This window comes from Trachurus trachurus (genome assembly GCF_905171665.1).
Source record: "Trachurus trachurus genome assembly, chromosome: 2".
NCBI classification, from domain to species: Eukaryota; Metazoa; Chordata; class Actinopteri; order Carangiformes; family Carangidae; genus Trachurus; species Trachurus trachurus.
The window spans coordinates 10,013,174-10,036,192 of NC_139914.1; the positions used below are offsets into that span (position 1 = coordinate 10,013,174).

The 23,019-nt window shown below is 42.4% G+C and overlaps 1 protein-coding gene across 5 annotated transcripts in view; it reads left to right on the plus strand.

The window, feature by feature from the left end:
• tns1a (tensin 1a) overlaps positions 1 to 23,019 on the plus strand; it is a 46,862-nt gene that overhangs the window by 10,229 nt on the left and 13,614 nt on the right. For 3 of the 5 annotated variants that reach the window (XM_083991135.1, XM_083991136.1, XM_083991138.1), the window contains exons 3-14: positions 151 to 192; positions 5,276 to 5,325; positions 5,955 to 6,126; positions 6,233 to 6,283; positions 7,079 to 7,201; positions 7,637 to 7,701; positions 8,111 to 8,194; positions 10,631 to 10,897; positions 10,987 to 11,062; positions 11,144 to 11,273; positions 12,038 to 12,103; positions 12,272 to 12,397. In XM_083991135.1, coding sequence (XP_083847261.1) covers positions 5,977 to 6,126; positions 6,233 to 6,283; positions 7,079 to 7,201; positions 7,637 to 7,701; positions 8,111 to 8,194; positions 10,631 to 10,897; positions 10,987 to 11,062; positions 11,144 to 11,273; positions 12,038 to 12,103; positions 12,272 to 12,397 — 1,138 coding nt within the window. In that variant the 5' untranslated portion in view covers positions 151 to 192; positions 5,276 to 5,325; positions 5,955 to 5,976. The remainder of the gene's footprint in view (positions 1 to 150; positions 193 to 5,275; positions 5,326 to 5,954; positions 6,127 to 6,232; positions 6,284 to 7,078; positions 7,202 to 7,636; positions 7,702 to 8,110; positions 8,195 to 10,630; positions 10,898 to 10,986; positions 11,063 to 11,143; positions 11,274 to 12,037; positions 12,104 to 12,271; positions 12,398 to 23,019) is intronic. The other 2 variants (XM_083991139.1, XM_083991137.1) reach the window with 1 other exon arrangement.

Sequence of the window (23,019 nt, forward strand, 5' to 3'; positions counted from 1 at the left end):
GTCTATAAAACAAATAGGCTGTCCCTCCCCCTCCCTCTCTCTTTCTCTCCTTCTCTCCTTCTCTCATCCTTTCACTCACCATGTTGTTTCTTCCGCGGTGTGAGAGAAACAATGACTAACCCACTGACTGTCTGGCTTCTCTCTCTGCAGCCTCCCACTCCTCAGCTGCCGTTAAAGCATGTAGAAACACCGGTAAGTAACGCCTCTTCCTTCTAAGTGTTAACGCCAAACACACATGCTTTAAAAACTCTTTTCATTCATAAACACCGTCATTGTTATTGCAACACAGAGCTGGAATAACAATACTTATATATACTGTCTGACATGGCTAAATGGACACTCTTCACATACATTTGCAGACTTTGGGTCGATAATTCACCTTTGCACAAAGCTGGGTCCCATCCGACACCTTTGGGGAACACTGGCCATAAAACTTATACATCTTATCCCCAAATGTCACAGATCCATTCCTGCGGCTGTGTGTACAGCAGCAGATTAGTATAATGTTGAGTGTCCACATACTTCAGTGCAGTGGTTCCCAACCTTTATTGGCTCGTGACCCCATTTTGACATCACAAATTTCTGGTGACCCGGTGATCACGGTCGTCAATCAAGATGCGCCAGCTCAGATATTTTTATTATGCTGCATTTTATTTGAACTCAATTTATAGTGTAAGTGAAAGTGAAAAGTGAAAGTATAGAATACAGTTGTTTAAGATTGTGTGTGGTGTTTTTAATCATGATATTTTTATTTTTATTTTTATTTTTTTTCAATTGCTAGACATTTCAGGCGACCCCATTTGAATTCCAGGCGACCCCACATGGGGTCCCGACCCCAAGGTTGAAAACCACTGCTTTAGTGAAATTAGCTCCCTTAGAACAACTGGTCCCCTCTCTTTTGATACCTGTCCAAGGAAATGATTGGTATTAAATTATCCAGCAACTGGCAATAGAGCCACAAAACAGAGCAGCCACTGTATTTTCTTCTTGTGATGAAAACAGTGCAGTTTTGTTTAAACAAAAAAATCAAAACTGTACCGACAAATTACCACCATCCTGTGATACATATTTATTTCCTTCATGAGAAATTAGTGTCTGTTTATCTCTGACCCTCAAACAAGTACCAGGCTCATGCCTGTTCCTGCAAACTGCAGAAGGTGGCAGCACCACGCAAAACATGACATGCTGCTTGTAAGCTGACCAATCAGAGCTGCTGCTGCTGCTCTGTGCTGTGATATGCATTTGTCAAATTATCCAATTTATCTAATTCATCACCCCATTAATTGATTCTGAATTAAACAATGAACAATGATCTTATTATTCTAGTGGCAAACTCCAGAGTCGGTACAACCAGGTGGCCTGAGCGAACCGATTTAACCCTCTCTGTCCTGTGCCAGTCGAAAGAAATATTTGGTACATACCTAACAAAATGAGAAAAGCTGCCCCGACATCTGTTTTTGTTAGCTCGTTGCAAATTACGCCTCGTCTGTGCCAGGAGTCGCTGCCAAGGCCTGGCCTGAAAACGAAGCATGCATGTTTAGCTTGACATTGCTAAACCATGAAGGGTGCAGGCAGGGTGGGTTTCCAAAAAGGCACGATTCCAAAAAAATAAGAGAGGAGAGAACCACCGCTAATGCAAAAAGAAAACAGTTTATTCAAGCCAGCAGTCACAAAGGGAAAATTTGTTCGCTTGTTTATCATGTTTTAAGGATGCAAGGCTCCCATCTCTTTATTTTCTTTTCCAAGAGACTAGAAGCTACATATTTTCAAAAGATGAAAGCAGCACTGATGTCTTGAATCCCTGTTTGTTCTCCTGTGTCTTTCAAGAGCCTCAACAATGAGAAATGAGTGTGCGCTTCACTCGTTGTCTGAATGTTTACTTCCGCGATGACTCAGAGTCAGATTATAAACACAGATCGGTCTGTGTACACCAGCTTGTTTGGAGATTAATTCACGTTCGGTGGGTTCGCACAGAGAAAAAATAAAACAGAGGATGGAATATGGAGGGCTACATGATGAGTTAGAGGAGAGTGGGACAGGGATGATGTCTTCATTAATACAGAAGAGAGGGGGTTAAATAAGACTAAATTATGCTGCATATGCATGTGCAAGCAACAGGGTTTGTGGGAAACACTAGCTCTAAATATAGCAAGAAAGAGGCTACTAATTGTCTCAACCACAGCTTTAATTTTCAAAAGTTGTCACAAACTTGTGTGTGGGAGTAAATACACATACATGTGATCCCTCAGTTGAGGTTGTGGTCCTCATCTTTCATCCAAATGCTTTGTTTAACCAAAGAAGCTTTGTTGTGTGGCTGTTACCTTTTATCAAAGCATTCCTTGCACTATCCCATCATATGTTGTGGCTTTGATTTCACATGTAATGGAGATCTTGTCTTCTTAAGCTCTGTACATTTTGGCTGGATTTAAAGGAAGTCATTTGTCTTCTTATTGTCTTATCCTGCCATCCTCTGCTTTCATGCTTAAACTGAAGAATCATCATCACATGAAGTTTCTCATACATGTGGCTGTGTGTATGAGGGGGGAAAGTTTAGTGGATTAGACCATATAGGATTCATCCATGATGATTTTACATGGAAACATCCAGCTGAGTCGGTGCAGTCAGTCATCCAAGTGCACTATGGGGATTTTGGGGAATCAGTTCATCACTCAAGGGAGGATAGAGAGTGACTGTATGTGTAATTTCACATGACTAACATGATATTGCTTAAGCCAATAGGGAGACATTAAAACAGTGTTTTTGTTCTTATTTTATTTCACTTCTGTCACGCTTCAGGAAAACTGAAGTGCACAGCAAACAAGAACACATACTGTATCTGTATATCCACATAGGAACCACACAGCAAACAAACACATGGCTTGGGAAAAAAGAAAAAGCAGGAGGGGAGTCAGAAATAATGAGAGATAATGAGACCGAGGGAGGAGTAGTTCCAGAAAGAACAAAGTGGGTGGGAGGGAGAGGACAAGAGAAAGAAGGGAGAAGGCAGAAGGGAAGCGAGAGAGGGAAGATGCATCATGATAAATTACATAATGAAGCATCTTTTCTGTCACGATGGTGCAGGAAAAGTTCTGGCTGTAGCGTTTATAGGCGATGAAGGTCGTGATTACCTGGATGATGATGATGCCCCGTCATTTAAAAACATGAAATTGGTTTAATTGGAGTGATTGTGCTAAAACATGCCCCTGGGCAGCTCCATCCGAAGGCGTTTTGCCCACCTGCGTTCATCATGGAGGTGGAGCACTGGCTACCTGTTCAACAAGGTAGGATACTGCTGCACAGGAAGTCCAAGATACAACAGTCTTTTTCTCTGCGTAAGTCTTTAACATCGGAACTGTTATTGACATCTGCTTCTTTAAATTTGTAATTTTTTTAGTTGAAACCCATTCACAAGGTCCATTAGTAGTCGTTGTTGTGGAGCCTTCTCTCTTATTACATGATCTTTGTGATTTAATGCTAAGATTTGCACCAAATTCCAATTCCAATTTCAATTTTATGCGATGTTTTCAGTCTAATTAACCTTCACTGTGGCACCAGAGCCATGCTCATGTCATACTTGATTAATGGTAGAGAAAGCTGTCAAAATATATTGTATGTCATTAGATCATTTAAGCTGGTTTAATTGCAGATCTGTTCATGTGAGGGATAAATATTTGACAATATAGCTCTATAACTATTCAATTTGGATTGAATTGTCATCAAAAAACTTGATTTTCTTTTTATAAATGTAATTAAACTACAATTCACAATTTGGGAACTGTTGATTTCAGCTTATTAGCTCCAAGTCTATTTATTCATAATGAGGATGAAAATCGTGAAGAACAGCGTGGCAGTGTGGTTTATAGCAAATTAAAGTAAATACCAAATTTGTCAGGGACTTTTTTTTTTCAGCCTCTTATCGATGCACTCGTGAGTTGTTTCATGATGTGGAGTGTGTGTGATTGACTTAAAACAACTGCAGTGCCCATGTCCATGGTAATAAAGGAACATGTCACTCAGTGCAATGATGTGGTTCAGTGATGTGACTTTAATAGTTCTTGGACAACAATGGAGCCTGTGGCACAAAGGAATAAACTGCATCATGCTTTGGCAGGAAACATGTCAGAAGGGTACATTTATTGTTGGTTTTGGCCTTTTTTTTTCATTTGGATTTCTTTTTCCTGACAATGAGAACCAGCCTTTCATTGTGAAATCCAGCAAAACAAGTACATTTAAATGTGTAGACACTGTGGCTATACTCCGCATTACATGCTGCATTGATTTTCACGAGGCGTTCATGCACCCATGTCGCTACAAGACAGCAGATTGTCCCCGCGATGTGAAACGTAGCAGCATAACACCCCCTCCCCAAAACCAACCCCCCCCCCCACGCGAACAGGCTGTTTCATTTTGCAAACACCAACGTCCGCGGTCCGCCTGGCATCTGGTTCCTGTCAAATCACAGAGAATTATGCTTCCCATTTTGGCTCTTGGGGGTGGGATTAGCCTCATCTGGGAGAAGCCGTTCGGCAGCAATAAGGAGAGAGAGCTCTGGGCTGTGTGTTTAACCTTCTGCCATGATTAGAGACCCCTCTTGCCAACGTCTCTGTTTAACCACTTGACCGGTAAAACTCGCCCCTTTTATGACGTTGTGGGGGGAAAAAAAGTCTAAAATGTCACAGATGATGCCTGTGGAGATAAATTCTATCTTCTCTGAGGCCTTCATCTGACTTCATACAGGCGCGTTTCCCCCCGGGGATGCAAACAGTCAGACGAAGAGCCAGCTCGACTATCTATTATGCAGCGATTCCTCGACAGTACATATTTAGTAACGTTTTCCCTCCACAGGCCTGTCACAGTAAAACAACCTGACTTCACCTCTTTCCCCAGTAAATAACTAGATTCACGACAAGATAATTAAAGTGTGCTGAAGTCCTGACAAGACCTGTGTCAGGATCTCCCGGAACACCCTGATGTATTGTGATTTTTTTTTTAACCTTCTTCCCCTCCTTTTTCTTCTTAACTCCTTTTCTTCTCTTCCTTTTCTTCATTTCTCCCTTTCCTCTCTAACTCCTTCCCTCCTCTTTGTTTTATCTTGCGCTTCCTCTGTCTTTCTCCCTCTCCAAAACACTTCCTTAACAGGTTATGTCAGACTGCAATTCTGTAAAATCATCATCATAACCAGATGGGGTCTGCTTATGAATCATTTTCTGCTCCCTCTCTCTTCCTCCCTCCCTCACCCTTTCTCTTTCTGTGTGTATGTGTGTGTGTTCTCCAGGGATCTGCGAGGTCCTGCAAGAGTGTGGAGATAAGGCGAAAGCAGTCACGGTAAGACTTGTGTTCTATGCAGGTGCACAGATGTCGACACTTGCGCACCAGAAACATGTCGATAGAATAGAAGTTAAGAATAGATTATTTTCCCTCCTGCATAACCATCATGGATGTTTAAAAGTCCTTTGAAATCAATTCTGCGACACACGATCCCAGCTCAACTTTATTTTGTGATTAACATCAAATAACAGTTATTTGGCCTCTTTTTTAGGAATGTAAATTCTGGTCTGTTATTCTTCAAGCATGCTTATTCCTCATGCGGGGCTTTACTGTATGCTCACCGGCCAATAAACCCGATCGCTGGTTGGCCGCTGTAAGAGATTGCATAATGTCAGCAGAGGTCATGTCAACAGTCAGTGAAGGATTGTAAACCTTTTTCTCTCCAAGAAATATAAGTGAGTGAGCTGCAGGAGTTTACATTTGATCAAGTGGGTGTTTGTGGTGAACTGAGTTTTAGAAGTGTTCTCACAGCTGCTGTAAAAATGTACTTTGCGAAGATGATAATATTTGAAAATTGGAAAGCAGTGTGAAGCAGACAAATCCAATCATCGCAACCTTTATGCGGGAAGACCGTCGTGTGTTTAGAAGGTCAAAAGGTCAAAGCCCTCCTCTCTCTGCTTGACCAGGAGTCAGAGTGTGGTTCAGGCCATGGAGGAGAGCTATGAGGTGGACCTGGTCTACATCACGGAGAGGATCATCTCTGTCTCCTTCCCCGGTGGCGCCGAGGAGCACAGCTACACCACCCACCTCAAGGAGGTGGCCACCATGCTGCGGTCCAAACACGGCGAACACTACCTGGTGAGATACCCCCCCCCCAAACCGCTGGATCCAACACTGTCCACTCATATCAGTTCATTTGTTTCCTGTTTATGCATCTTTGATTTGTGTTATTTTCTGTTTCCAGATGCTCAACCTGAGCGAGCAGAGGAACGACATATCAAAGCTAAACCACAAGGTACACACACACACAGGCATCTATCAGCAGGGCCGTTGTATAGGGGAGAAAGGTGATGATAATTCTAGGGGCCCAGCGCCCAGTAGGGCCCATAAAAAACCCCAGTAGTCTAATCTTTGTATGACTGCTTTATTCTGCATAAGACCCTGACTAATACACTGTAAAAACTCAACATCCTTCCAAGAATATTTGTCTTAAATCTTGTCCAAATGTCTCATTTCTAGTCAAAACTAATCTCTTTCCACTTAAAATAAGACTCATTACCTAAAAATTAACTTGTTTTTAGATCATTTTCACTTAAATTCACAATAAATAGAAACATCTGCCAGTGAAAGTAAGTTTTTTGTGCTTGTAATAAGGAAGAAAAACTTGCTCCACTATCAGATTTTTTCTACTTATTCCAAGTGAGAATATGCTTGAAAGAAGTAAAAAGTGTCTAAAAACAAGCTACTTTTAATATGATGTGTCTTATTTTAAGTAGAATGAGATTTGTTTTGACTAGAAATTACATTTTGACTAGAAATAAGACAAATATTCTTGCTAAGATAATTGAGTTTTTGCAGTGTAATGCTGCATTAGCATCAAAACAAAGAAGGCTAAATAAAAAACGATAATACAAACGTAGTCTAAGAAAAAAAAAGGAAAAGTTAGGGGGAGGGGCCCACTTTAGTATTTTTTAAGGGGGCCCAGAATTCCTAGCAACGGCCCTGTCTATCAGATAAACCTAATGTTTGAGAAGGAGTAAAAGAGCAAAGCTGAAAAATGAACCCCCACCTCCCCCTCCTCCTCCTCCAGGTCTTGGAGTTTGGCTGGCCGGACCATCATGCACCAGCTCTGGACAAAATCTGCAGCATGTGCAAGGCCATCGACACGTGGCTCAACGGAGACCCACGCAACGTTGTTGTACTGCACAACAAGGTAACACCACAACTGATGTTTATGTTCTCATGAACTCAACATGTTGTTCGATTCTTATTGTGATACAATCAACTCTCCTTTGTTAAATGTACATAAATATACAGTGTTTGCAGATGCTATCCAGATGAAGCAGAAGTGAAAACCTTCTCCCAGCTCTCCTGCTTGTCTCTGCAATAGATTTGTTTCTTTTAAGAGCCTGACCAGTCACTCCAAACACGCGGAATGATCAAACATTATTCCATGTGATTTATGTTTCTTCCAGCTTTTGGGGTTTTCAAATATAAATCAAGCAGCTTACTGACCAGTCCATTTCCTTTTGTTTCTTTATATTTATGTCAAAAAATCTTTGATCTTTCCCGTGTCAAATAAACCATTTAATCAACCACAGTCCGGTTGCTGACAAGGTTTTCCCTCCGCTCTGTTTCTGTGTCACAGGGGAACCGAGGTCGGACGGGGGTGGTGGTGGCTGCGTACATGCACTACAGCAACATATCCGCAAGGTATCATCACACATGTCACGTTAAGTAGACACGGCGAAGATTTGCAGCTGTCAATTTTTTTTGAAAAAGTGGAATTTAAACTCACTTTAAATCTCCTCCTCGCGAGGTTTTGTGAGGACAGGAGTTCCAATCCATCACCTCAAGGTCTGGGGGCTTGAGCCGTCTTGAAAATTAAATACTGATGTGATTATTATGACAAAACACAGAGTCCTGGTCAGCTTATTTTTCTGGCTCTGTTAGACGAAGCGCTCCAACAATGTCATCATTCTTTAATGCAACCAGATGTTAATGCTGGGAGGATTTAAAGCTGCTTTATTGATGAAGGTCGAGGAGGTTATTTCCAGATTTCCAGTGTGCAAAGAGTTGTTGATATGTTTTAATCTATCTTATCTGACTTTGTGCCATGCAGCGCTGACCAGGCGTTGGACCGGTTTGCCATGAGGCGCTTTTACGAGGACAAAGCACTTCCCGTGGGTCAGCCATCGCAGAAAAGGTGAGCCATTCCCTCACGCCTCCATCGTTTCCTTATATTTGTGCTCTTGTAAAGAAAGACAGAAAACGACAAACTGTTTATGTGTAGAGTATCGCTCTGACTGCCACGGTCAGCTCGAACAATCACAATCACAAACACAACAAACTGATGGATCAGTGTCGTGGCCCGACTCCATCTTTCTCCTTCTAGCTTTAGAAACATTTCGCAGAGGAAATACTTTCCCTTCTTTTTTTTTCTTTCTGTTTATCTCCAATTTAGTTTTAATTGGGATAATTGTGAGTAAATGTCACGGCATGGAGAGGACTAATCTGTCTTGTCTGTCTGAAGGATTCCTCTGGTGTCTCTGGGGAGACTGCGGGGCTTAGTGGCACTTCATTCCTCTCTCTTTTAAGCATATCAGAGCATATTTCCCTCCAGTTCTTGTCCACATTTCTCAGTGACTGTTTGGAGATAATGTCCTTTCCATGAATAGAGGGCAGAACAGCAGAGTAAATTCCAAACCAGAGCAAGTCGGACCAATGAAGAGCGGTTTAAAGCTATTTAAAAGACTGCATATTATTCCAAATGCTGCTCACTCGTGGGAGACGGCCTGTGCTATATTATTAACCCCTTGGCGTCGGCTTCTTAGATTTGATCCCTCACATCTACCTTGTTCACCTGTGATGAGGGGGCTCTGGAGCTGAGCTTCTCAGAAAGGATGAGTGAGGAAAAAGGTGAGGGAACATTAACAAAGAAACACATAGGAAACACCACGGGGACGTAACACCACTTCATTTCAACGAGTGAATTAGGCAGCCAGCCATTCTCTAACAGGTCTATAGGCTCGCCCTCTGCCCAGCTGCTATTTCCTGCTTCGGATATAATTATCTGTGCCCCAAGAGTCTGCCAGTATTATGGTCTGGAATGTGTGACATTAACATCAGGAGTAAAAGATGAGTTCAGTGTTCTGCTGTAAAGGCTGTAATGGTTTGGATTGAAGGTGTTAGGTGTTAGGTGTTAGGTGTAGTATTTAAAGGGAGTTCAACATTATGGCAAATTGGCCCATTGCCATAATCCCTTTAGTTTTAGGAGTAGGTTCGTTAGCTTTAATTGTCGGTGCAAGCTATTTTAGAACGTCAGAGCAGAGCCGCAAGCTGCTCGGAACTACGCATATTGGTTTCCCTCATCAAACTCATCAAATACACAATCCAACAACTCCAAAACGCTCTGGTGGACAAGTTGTGACCTGCACATTCACCACGCTATGAGATAATAACAGAATGTTACGAGACAGAGTTGTTTTCGAGGTAAATTCATGCAAAACCGGTTATGCGCATTCCCGTCGGGGGCAGTTTTCAGCAAGCAGTCTCTGCATTTGCCTCTAAAACAACTCTGTCTCATAATGTTCCATTATTATCTCGTAGCGTGGTGAATGTGCAGGTCACAACTTGTCCACCAGAGCGTTTTGGAGTTTGATTAGTTTGATGAGGGAAACCAAGAAATCCCATTTGTCTCCATAGCGTAGCTCTGAGCAGCTCGCGGCTCTGCTCTGCCGTTCTAAAAATAGCTTGCACCGACTAGTTTACTCCTAAAACTATAGGGATTATGGCAATGGGCCAATTTGCCAAAATGTTGAACTATCCCTTTAAATATCATTAAATCATTACTATCATTGTTATACATTCACATGCATGTTCCTCCTCCGATTACACACAAACAGCTCCTCAGCGCGGCTCCTCCTCTCCTCTCTGCCTCGGCGGCGTCCCCGGCTCGCTCTAATTGAATTTCAGAAAGGCTAAACCATCTGGCCACTGACAGCAGAGCAAGGGGAGAGTCTGCATGCGGCAACCCCACGGTCAAGGTCACGTTCGGTACCATCATCATTATCATCATTTACAACCAGACCACACTAACTCAACAGACCCCCAACTGGCCTCTGCACACACCAGTTCACTCTGACGCTTCCCGTGGTGTGGATAAAGCCTGTTTTACAGTCAGCGTGGGATTCGGTTGTGGCTGTGCTGTCGGAGCTGCAAAGGTGAACCACACAGGAAAGGGTTTATTTACAGTAGCGTGGATGTGGTGTGTAATCTTGCCAGAAGAACCTGACACGCTAATAACAGTTTAGAGATTCTGTAACACTGTAAGGATTCAACTTAAATTTGGTGTCGGTGATCCTCTGACCTTTATCCTGACATTCATCACTATCAGCAGGCAGAAATCATGCTTGAAGAAAGGTAATAAAGAGTTATAATGTCCAGTTTGCTTTGAAATTTACTGGGCACAATCTATCCCTAAATGCACCACTTTCAATTTTGCATCTGAGTTATCTCATAAATTATTTGGCAAAGTGACCTGAAATTTCTGGCACAAGCGATGCATCCAAGGGGACAAAGTCCTGAAAGTAAAAGAGGATTCGACATCTTAGAGTCTCTGCTTCCCGTCCTTTGTCTGCAGGTATGTGCGGTACTTCAACGGCCTTCTGTCTGGACACATCAAAATCAACAACAAGCCTCTGTTCCTGCATCACGTTATCATGCACGGCATACCCAACTTTGAGTCTAAAGGAGGTGAGCGTTGTCCTCTGCCGAACTCTGCAGAAAGAGGTTTTGCTGGTTTGCCGGAAAATGTTTCAAGCGATGTTGTTTGTTTCCCCCTCGCAGGCTGCCGCCCTTTCCTGAAGATCTACCAGGCAATGCAACCAGTCTATACATCAGGAATATAGTATGAAAACTCTTATTCCAGTTCAATATGGCAAAGATAACCATGTGAAAGGGAGATTGCATTTTAACAGATTGTCTTTTTTACCACAGCAATGTGCAAGGAGACAGCAACACCAGTATTTGCATCACTATCGAACCGGGCCTGCTTCTGAAGGGAGACATCTTGGTAAGACTTAAAAAAAACAGCTTTATTTCACCTCATTTATAGATATATTGATCTTTCACAACCTTTCTCTATCTCTCACAGCTGAAGTGTTACCACAAGAGGTACAGAAACCCGACCAGAGATGTGATTTTCAGGGTGCAGTTCCACACCTGCGCCATCCACGACCTCGGGGTGGTTTTTGGAAAGAACGAGTTGGACGAGTCCTTCAAAGGTAACGGCTCTCCGGGTGGGTGTGTTTTTACAGTATTCTGTTTATGTCTGCGTTTGTGTGTTTGACAATGCTTCGTTATCATTCTGTAAACTGAAGGAAAAAAATACAGTAATTGTGTATGTGAGCTAAGCGTTAGGGAACGTGACAAGTTTATTAACAGTCGTGACAAATGGAGATAACTGTGTGAGACAACAGGCAGAGATATTTAACAGCACCGGTCCGCCGTACGCACTCACACTGCTGTCGGCCAAGTGTGCATTTTTAACTCCTTCAAGTAACACTAGGATTGTTTCATTGTTATTGTTTCAGCTGTTGCCCAAATTTGTCTGAAAGATATGGTCTGGTATTTGTTTATTTCTTGCTTCAACATTCTTGAGCTGTGCTGCATGGGAACACCGGTCCTCACTTTCCTAGTAAACAGGGTCCTCTGGTGGCGGAGGAGGCTCAGTATTTATTTATTTATTTTATTCAGTATCAGTCAAAGAAAATGAAGGAAACAATGGCAGAAAATGCACAACAGCAGCAAATTGTAATAAAGATGTTATGGGATGTATAGGATTTAGAGCTCTCAGCTTTTTAACTTTCAAAGTGAACACAAATATTGTCTTATACTCATAGATTGTCTATGATTTTTTGATACTGTTGTATATTTCACTATAATGCTCATTTTACATTTAAATAAAATCATATTTGTGCATGTATTGTGATTATAGTGTGTGTGTGTGTCCATCCTGTAATTATCTACATTGTCTCTGTCTATACAGATGAGAGGTTTCCAGAGTATGGGAAAGTGGAGTTCGTCTTCTCATATGGACCAGAAAAAATCCGGGGTAATTTCCCCATTGAAAATGATAAAATGTCTTTATGAATAATAGAAAATAAGATTTTAAAATTTTAGCAAAGATACTTTATCAGGTTTAATGTGTTAGTGAAAAGGAATTTGCAGGCATAAATTGCCTTGCTCTGTGTGAGCACCCATCATGCCTTGTGTTCCTCAGGTCTGGGGCACCTGGAGAACGGGCCGAGCGTCTCCGTGGACTACAACACCGGGGACCCTCTGATCCGCTGGGATTCATATGATAACTTCACCCATCGCTGTGAGGAGAACCCAGATGGAGAGCACGGTATGTCCATACACACACACACACAGATTGATGCACTGCACAGTTACCAATCGAGACTTTCAGACTGAGGTTTCTGCTCAGTGGCTTTCATGGTGAGGACACAGTAAGACGTCGTAGTGCTGATTGAACTACACTTGCCAATTTCAAATAAACAAAAACACACTCACTCTCCTCAGTTCAGATGCCAAACAGTCAAATTCCTCCGTCACCAGGGATCAACATTTTTGGCTTTCAGCTCCTCACCCACTTTTACTGCTTTCTCTGAGCTCCCCATGCAGCCCCCTCCTCCTCCTCCTCCTCCCCCAACCTGTCAATTAGGCCTTTAAATAGCTGCTGCAGAAATAGGGGGGCGTCAGTCGCCCTGCTACTGGCGCTGCCCCCTCCCTCTCTGGGGACGGGGGGGGGGTGTAACCTGAAACACCCACCGACCATCGAGTCTCACAACTGCCCAAACCCACCTCATTCCACTGGTTGGCTTTAACCTCTGTGCCAGAAGTTTGTCCATTTGAAATTAAATTTGAAGAAGTGAGATTTCTTCCAATTACACACTCAGAGGCAGAAATGCTTCGTTTTCACCATCGATGACATCACAAACTGAACAAACTGGTAAAGCTCAATGAGATTTGCAGCCCATGGCAACAGCAGCCTGTTTGTAATATATCTTTCTCATCATCACAGTGTACACATCATTTTTTATGTAGTCTTTTTTTAATTTGACAGTCATGGCACACTGCAGCACATTCTGACTTTCTTAATGCTCTGCCATTATTATTATTATTATTATTATCATTATACTTCTATTACCTCCGTGCATGTAGTTTGTCCCAAGTACATGAATGAGTAATGGAAAGTGTCTCGGTGGGATCAGCGAACAGCAGACTGTAACACATCATTACAAGATCATTTCTGGCGTAAACCGAACATCGCGCATTGATAACATCATAAAATATCCTGTCTTGGCGTTTTTAAGACAGAGTGCGGCCACTGAAGCCAACCGACAGTCTTGAAGAGTCCCTTGGATCCTCTCGGCGATGATGAGATCCATCATTACCGCTGTTAATCTGTGAAGTTTGCACAAACAGGAGGATGCACTTGCCCTCGGTTGAGTCAGGACTTGGCAGCCATTGTGGTACTGCGTTCACTTTTATATATGGGATTTTTTTTTTTTCCTTTTTTCTTTTTTATGGCTTTGCAAAGACCCATTTCATTTTTATGAACATCACCAGAGAGCCGTTGCGGTAATTGCTGTGTTGCAAGAAGGTCAGTGAGAATCGCCAGGATTGCAAGTTTGATCCTAATTGAATGGGCAGCGGTGTTCTGAGCACTCAGCAGAAAAACCTCTCGGCCAGTTTATTCATTCCTCTAATTGCAGCCTTCGCTCTTCCACTTGGACGTGACGATCTGACTGTGCACAAGCAGCTGATGCGTGAACGCGGCGTCTGTTCACACACACGGGGGGATGAAGCAGGTCTTTTCTTGTTTTGGAGGATGCAACAATGAGATGATGGGCATTTCAGGAGACATTTTTGGAGAGGTTCAGTTTGTAGCATTTAAATTATGACAAATAAGTGCTTGCGTTTCTATTTTGGTGTCATAAAAAGTCACTGGGGGGGAAAAGGGATTATTAATAGGTGGTGAGGGAATGTTAATCAGGTGTAAAATACATATTTGAGGTGGTAAATCCAGGTGACCTCATGCACTGATAGGCTCCATGACAGAACGGCCTATTTTTACAACAGTGGGCACTGATCACTCATCAGGTATCATTAAAGGAATCCAGACTTGTTTATTCGCCCGGGTGTTAAACGAATGTTTCATCCTCACTCGTTGACGTCTGAATGCGTCCGGGGCTCGTCTGACTCTTTCTGACGCCATTTTTAACACAGCGCCAGCGACCTTGGAAATCCAGTTGAGAGGACTCAACGAGAGACGGGCGTCTTAAATGGGTCCGTGGGATTAGGCAGCTTTAGAGTTGTGTGTGTGTGTGTGTTTCATACTGACAGCCTCGCTGGGGGGGCGAACGTGAGGAGAGGAGTCTTCAGCTTTCTTTAACAGAAGGAATTTGCGATGTGTGTTACACCTAAGCACTTATGTGAAGTGTGTATGGTGTGTGTTTTAATAGTTCGTTATACAATTAATTAAAGGGATAGTTCAACATTTTGGCAAATCGGCCCATTGCCATAATCCCTATAGTTTTAGGAGGATTGCAGTTTTTCGGCAAGCAGTTTCTGCATTTGCCTCGAAAACAACTCTGTCTCGTAACGTTCTGTTATTATCTCATAGCGTGGTGAATGTGCAGGTCACAACTTGTCCACCAGAGCATTTTGGAGTTGTTGGATTGTGTATTTGATGAGTTTGATGAGAGAAACCAAGAAATCCCATGAGCCTCCGTAGCGTAGCCCTGAGCAGCTCATGGCTCTGCTCCGCCGTTCTAAAAGGCTTGCACCAACAATTAAAGGTAACGAACCTACTCCTAAAACTATAGAGATTATGGCAATGGGCCAATTTGCCAAAATGTTGAACTATCCCTTTAAGTTATAGACAGTATTTTTGCGCTATATGGGGATGCATACCTGTCTATGTCAATGTCTGTACATTTTTGTACATTCCTATTGGTCTCTTTACACGTTGTGCATGTGTGTGTGTCTGTGTGAGGTGCACCTTGTGTTTGTCGGCTTGCCTTTGCTCCACTAATAGCCCCGGGGTTCGGTGGCAGCTGTTGACCCGGGGGTCAGACCAGTCAAAAGGCCACAGTTTGGACCAGTGAGTAGGCATACAGCTACAGTACAGCAACTCGGCTTTACAAACATGACACATTTACCGTTACAGTGTCAGGAAATTATTGAATTCCAGTTGTTAGTGTGATCACAAGGTCTGAATTTGCAGGATATCAGACAGTGCTGTTGCTCCAGTGCAGAAACTACATTACAGTGGGAAATAGTGTGCAAGGATGATAGATAATATCCCTTCCATAACGGTTTATAGAAAGATGAGATGCAAGGAAATAATGTGTAATCTGAACAGTGGCTCTTAAGACTTTAAATGAGCATTTAAACCTAGATAATGTATATATAATACACTTTTATTATTAAACCGTTAAGTAGGTAAGATTTAAAGTTACTGACTTGACTGTTCTGACAGTGGATGCAGTTTGTGTTGTGGGAATAAAAATGATCCCTTGAGTTCTGAAAAATGAGAATAACCACTGAACATAATGTCTTGCCACAGGAGAATAAGTGTATGTGTGTGTGTGTGTGTGTGTGTGTGTGTGGTGTACAGTAGGGCAGCGGGCCCAGCGACAGCGGAGGCCGTCTTCCTTGTTTACCGCACTCCTCCCATATTTGGCTGGGGCCGAGCCCTGAAACATGTCTGGAATAGCTGGATAGAGACAGACAGAGAGACAGAGACGGTGAGACAGGCACAGAGAGGCTCAGAGGAACAGGCTTCTGCAAAGATTTAACCAAACTCTAAGCGAGGGAGGGGCTTTTTTTTGTTTTTGTTTTTTTTTGGTTGGTTTGTTTTTCTGAATAAAGACGAACGGAGAAAAAAGGAGAGAGTAAGAAATGAAGAGAGGAGCGCAGATGAACAGCTCTGACTGGTGAGTAGCTCTGTGAGGCCTTGGGGATTGTAGTAATCAAAGATTAGAAACTTCTGTTGACTTCAAATGACTCAAAAAAAAACAGTGAATCCAAATTTGATCAAATTTGTGAATGTGCAAAAATATAAACTGTGTTTTTTGCAACCAAACTGTTGCGCATGTTCCCTCTGAAGCACCAGCTCCTGGCGGTTTCAGCCAGATGAACATGACAAGAACACAACCTCTGGTCTGCAGACATGAAGCGTCTGTTTGTCTGTTTGTTTGCGTTTCCATGCCGACATGGTTGCATCCTGTGTGTTTGGCACCTACAGAGTATGGTATAAAAAAAATGAGTCATGGAGCGAGCAATTTGTGTGTGGAACATTTTATGAGCAGGCTGCAATTTGGGTTCACCAAAACTATGAGGGACTTTGGTTGGTAGCTTCATGTGATTTCCAGAGAGCTTGGACGGGGGGATGCAGTGCGTGTGGAGGATTTTGTTTTACAATCTGTCGTTTCGTTGCTTTTGCCAGTGGTTCAGGCACAAATGACCAATGTTCAGTGGAGCGTGGAGTCGAAAATGAAGGACTCTTTATGGTTTTTGTTCATTTGTTGCTGTGTATTTAAACGGTGCAAGTGCAAAGTGGGTGATACAAAGTGCAAAGTAAAGACGGGATTTGTTTTAATCAAAATTTTATTTGCAACCAGCCCTCTTTGCAGAAAAGACATAAACACAAATACAACTTTTATCATATATGGCATCAGACTTTATAAAGTGTAGTGTTTTAAGTAGAGCAGTATGCATGGATGTAACCAAAAGAAAGTGTAACCTTCAGCAATGGATTTCAGGTATTTCCAAAGCCGCCTGTGTGTGTCTTGCACGAGCAGATAATGCCTCTAGTTAGGCCTCTTGCTGACAGCACGGTGAGCTGTAGCAGCAGGTTCAAATCCCAGCCCTGGAAACCCAGCTGAGCCAGCCCTCATCTCTTAATGCCTCTTTTCTCCTACTGTCTGTCTAGATGTCTCCATACGGCTTTCTCACTGTCCCACTCTGATTTTGCCTTTTTCTATTTGCATATCATTACCTTAACTCAGCTCAGCTTTACTTTTAATTTCTAAAAGTCAAGTCTGCTTTTGTCAAATCACTTTAGAAGAAAATATAGAGTTATTCTGAGGTTTTGTGATAAAAAAAAAACAGTTTTGCTTGATAAATGTATTCATAAAAAACCCATATTTAGTATTACAGTAGTAACACAAACCCTAATGCTTTAATTTGTTGCAGTGCAGCAGAAATAAACTTTTCTCTCTGAAAGTTAAACATGCCATTCCAAAGCCAAAGCCCTCAAAGAGCCAGAGATGACAGACCAACATCTAGGTTGACAGCAGGCGCTTTTACGACGGCTACTGATCCTCGTAAGTGAAAGACAGATGGACGGACAGATGCACAGAAAACCAACCCACCGACCCGCCGAGGCAGACATGCAGAACCGACGTCTCGACTGAGGCAACGTCTCGACACACTGGCGGTTTTAATTTTGCTCTCGTTCATATGCGAGGATGCGAAGCCGACCTCTCTGGTTTTGAAACCGATGTCAAAGTAATATTTCGGGGCTGAATATTTCCTCGGCGGTAATAATTTGAGTTTGTTGTTTCTGGTGTGGCCCAACCAAAGAAATCTCCTTCCAAACTCAGCCCCAATAAAAATCCCAATCTGCAACTTGAGCTGACGTTTCCTCTCCCACAAAGAGAAGACATGACGGAGGAGCTGGGCTCAGATACACAGATGGACATACAGTAGAGACAGTCAGACAGGTAGCTTTTTGTGACAGCAGACAGGCGGCTGGATGACATCACCCTGAGAGTAATCTTGGAGACAGACACTGATACAGTCACGTTACCTTAAACTGTGACAGCTGGACACTGAGTGATAGATGGGCCGAGAGGCAGACATGGCAAATATAAAACTGCGACAGTTTTCCTTGTGCCAGTCACTGATACACCAACCATGACACCTTTTTCACCGATGGACTGTCACATCATCCCTTATGACTCTGTCTCTGTTTCTCTCTCAGTCGATGCAGCAAGAAAATTACAGCCGGAACTTGTTTTCTTACAGTATACAACATGTAAAATAGTTCTTTTTTTATGTTTACTAGAAACTAATTTCCTTTTAGTTAAAAAAAAAATCCAAAAAGTAAATGAATATATGACAAAAACTATGTTTTAAAAGAATTTAAGATCAAACGTCTACCTAAACACACACACACAGAGGTCTTTAAGACAAGCCAGTTGTCAGTCAAACTCTGTCACCCACCGTTGGCATGCAGACTGGCCGTCGTCACGGTGATATGAAAGCTGTGAAAGTGAATGTCACATCCTGCTGTGAGATACCCGATGGCTCAATGACATCACCGTGTGTGTGTGTGTGTGTGTGTGTGTGTGTGTGGATGTTTGTGCATGTACATAGCTGCCCCTGCATATGTAAGGGAGTCACAGTTGATACACTAAACTATCAGAAAACTAATCCAATAATCTGACTAAGTTAATTAAAACAGTTTCCACAGTAGTTTGGAAGATTAAATCAAATTTTTTAATGAGTTTTGGAAAACAAGTGGCTCAGCCTGATTGTTCCACTTTCCCCAACCTCCCAGTTTTACTGCTCCCACACATGCACACCCAGTTTCCTTCTGACCTATACACCACCAAAGCTCTTACTGTCAATGCATGTGAGTTCATATTATGCATAGGTATATATAAACCTACATGAAATCATACACCATATCTAATAAAACTATTACTACAGACGTCCTTCCTGACAGACACACCTCAGGGCCCTTTAATCAACCGTGTAACCGTTAGGTGCGTTTCTATATTTATAAGCGGCAGCATTTTGTAAAATTGGGTTTGGCCCTTTTTATGAGGTCATCATGTCCCATATAAGAGTGTCAAGCCCATCTTTAACTTTCCTCCACCCCTGGAAACTTCAGGAGTGGGCGATAAGAGAATCTGAAGGAAAATATCCGCCTGAAAACACATTTAAAAGATATTTGTGTCTGTGATTTATTGTACTATATAACGCACATGATTTTCATTGCATCTCAAGTGCCAGGATGAGTTACAATATATATTAAGCTAAGAAAAAAAAAGCTTAGAATATTTTAATGGTGAGAAATATTAATAGGGAAATGAGGTGGTCCTAGAACAGAGCCCAGAGGAACTCCAGCCCTTTGACTAATATTTTAAAAACAGTATTCATGTTTTATCCACATGGGGGTGATTATTTTTGACCTCTCAACATGAAGAGTCATTTCTGAGCTATTAGTACAACATTCAGAAATAGTGTCCAGTACTAAAGTGATATATAGCAGCCATGTTCTCATCCCTGCTGACAAATTGGCCTCCTCAATCACTGTTTATTCATCTCAAACATACTAACTACAGGATGTATAATAATCCACATCTCAGCCGGTCCATGTGATACAGCAGTGGCAGTGGTTGTGTAGCACATTGTCTATTTATAATAAACCATTGGCCACAGGTGTTTAAATGGCTTTTTAATGGTCTCCAAGGCCGCGATGTGAGACACTCAAGCAAACACTTAAAAGAATACAGCCAAGAAGCAGGTGCTGTGTGTTTGTGTGTGTGTGTATGAGCAATAACTTTGGTACTTTCACAAGAGACGCAAACACCTGTCACATGACAGAATACAGAGACTAGACAGGTGTGGGTTTGTGAGTGAGTGTATGTGTGTGGCTGTAAAAGAGGCCGACATTAGTGCTAAATTCATCAGAGGGACAGTTTATTTAGATGCATAAATATATTTTCTATAGTTTGGATGTTGAAAGATGTTTTTTCTTTGCACAAATTCTTCCCGAAGCTCATTTGTATTTTATTGAATACATAAATGAGCAGCAGTAAACGTGGGTTTTGTCCTTTGAAGCAGGGAGAATGGCGTGTTTCACTGGTTTACCGCAGTAGGACACAAGTTGTTAGCTATTTGTGGTAGCCGAGCCTCGGTGACTCAACTGATCTAATTTGAGGTCTGCTGCAGCTACAGTATTTATTGACACCAGAAGAAAGCTATTTGTTCCGTTTAGACGTCGAGCTGCTTGTTGGGGCCATATGGTCACTGTTCACATCCCAAGCTCCTGGAATTGATGCTCGTGTGCAGGAGCAGACAAGCAGAGATACTTTCTGAGTGTCATCATAGCTGGATGATCAATGTTTAAATGCAAAACGAATGAATCTTATCTTTTACTTATCTTTTTATATGGAATAACTGGTAATTCAACTTTCCACTTCAGCTATGAGATGCATTGGGTTACAGTTGAGTGAATGAGTTGGCTCCTAGAGTAACACACCAGTCTGATCTTTCTTTTTTCTAAAAGCCATAACTTGTTGGGCTGACTTCCTCCTTCCCGGCAGTAATTACACCATTATACCATTATACCATAACAGCCTTATAATATTACACTGTTGCTAAGACCGGTATGATGATGATTGTTGCTGAAGGAGGTTCTTTTGACATCCAGGACTTGAGAGCACAAAACTGAAGTTTAAAACCTGCTGTAGGTCTGTTTGAGATATTTATAGTAAATGTGATGAAAAGAGCAGACAAGACCAGACAAGACGAGGTGTTATGGAGAAGTGTCTGGCTCAAGGGCACATCAGCAGCTCCGATCGTAGCAGACAAGTTCCTCATGTCAAGGTCAGCCGGGTTTCAACACCGGTGGCCTCTGTTGCCTTCGTCCATGCACGGACTACTGTATATGTATATGTAGCTGCGACGATGTGTGTTTGTTTCCCAGCTTACGCACATACCGGGGTGTGTGGCAAATGTAGAGGTTGTGACCTCGCGACACTAGTTCAGTGAGTTCCTCTCGTGCCCGGCGTTGTTTGTCACTTCCGTACAGACCAGCTCTTCTTCAACTCCCTGAGAGAAAATAGCAGAAGGTGTGCTTCACTGTGGAAAGAGTCATACTCCAGCTGTGAGTCAGTCGCCCCTGTGACTTCTGCATCTCAGCTAGTAAACATCACACAGAGCCATTTTCGGATAATTAGCCAATCTTAAATAGAGTGATTGTTTGAGTTTTGGTAAATTTACAATCACTTTATTCAAGATATACCAACTGACTTTGATTTAGAAGAGCATCTAAATTTGGTTTTTGTGGGTCTGTGGTGATGGAAACTTTTAAGGCAGCATCCACAGAAACAAGCACCAAATTGAGAAACTAAAAATCAAAAATAAATCAGCCCCAAAAGTTATTGCTCCTTGCTCCTTCCATGTGTGCAGCTTGCCTATACTTTTCTTTCCTCAATGAGCTGCGACATGTCAAACGGCACTGTCTGCTCTCCCCATTTAACCTCAGGATGGAGTTTAACCAGCAGCTGGAAAAAGTGTCACCCTGGCAATGTCGAGGCGGTTTTGCCACACAGCAGTGAAAAATCATCTTTGTAAACTAGATAGAACAAGGGAATTCCCTGTTCTGTTAAAGGTCAGCGAGGGAACTCAGTGGGTGGAAACTGTTGACCACTGTTCCCTGAAAAGTTTTGACATTAAAGCTTTAAAAACTAATGAAATCAAGTTATTATGGATTCATGTTGTGCAGTGCAAGATGTCTCTGCAAACTATATTGAACTTGGCTTTGTAAGACCTTCAGGTACTCAGGGTGAGGGTGACCCTGAGTGAGGGGATCCCCTCTAATGATGTCACCAGACAGGGGTGCTGCAGTGGCGGGCAGACAGATGGCGTGGGAGCTGGAGTTTATTTGAAATGACATCTCTTCCCCAGGCAGCAGGGTGGGGGTTGGGGGTGGAGGTGGTGGCAGCGGTGGGAGTCCCTCCCCCGCTGCCGGGAACAGTCCAGAGAATCGTCCCAGAGTGCCAGCTCACCCCTTTCGGCAGCTTCAGTGGTACGGCCCCGCCTCGCTCCACTAGAGCACATGTTGGATGATAGGAGGACATGAATCAGAGAGGGAAGAAAGAGTGAGAGAAGAAGCCCAGAGGCAGAAAGTTCAGTCTCACTGAAGGACTCCGATGTATGGACTGAAATGCGGCTTTTTGATTTAACTGGTTAAAGAAGAGGAAATATTTCATCTTCTCTGGATTTTTTTTTCATTTTTAAGAAGACAAACTAAAAGAAAAAAAGGGGTAGACCGACAGGTAAGGAGGATGCTTTCACTCAGCTGTGAGAATATAAAGTGCGACATATGTATATAAAAAAGTTTATTATTATATAGGATGGTTTTTAAACATAACTAATTTTATATTCAAGTATAAACAACAAAATATTCTGAAAAACTGAAAATCTGGTGCTTACTGCTTTCATCAGAGTTTGAACCGTTCTCTTTAAATAGCCCTACCATTATACTCCTATTATGTTAATTTTGTATGTCATCATTTAACACAACCACAGGACCAAACTGTGTTTACAGCTTCCTCGCCTGCCCGCTCGCTCTTGTTCCTACTGTGGCCAGTGAGTTGTTGTTGACATGGGTTTTGAAATAGCTGCGGTCCGAGTGATCCACCATCTGTCCCCGGGGGTCGCTCAATTTGGAACACCCCCACGTATGCTGCCATGTATATGTTTGAATGTGTGTCGCTGTGCAAAAAAAGTATCGGTGTATTACTTTCTTCCTGTAAGCGTACGTGTGACCACAAGAATGAGCTGGTGCACGTGTGATTGTTGTGTTTCACTGGAAGCCAGTATAGTGTTTGAAAAGTTGCCCAGGCCTCTAATTGTAGCACATTATTTCTCAACTGTGTGAATTACACAACTGCACACACCCATGATTATGTGCTCACAAGCCACAAATGAGTTGTTGTGTATTTTCTTTCTCTCGTGTCTTAAGAATAGCTCATTATATGACATAAAATGTTGATCCTAAATCAAATGTGATGACATGAGGTGGGCTATGAGAGTCCCAAGAATTGTCAAATGAGTTTCCTACACACTTCTGATGATGATTTATTATAAACAGAAGAGTTTTAACTGAGGAAAAAATAGCTTTTGTGTAAAGGTTTTGTAACTTCTCTCTTTCGCAGA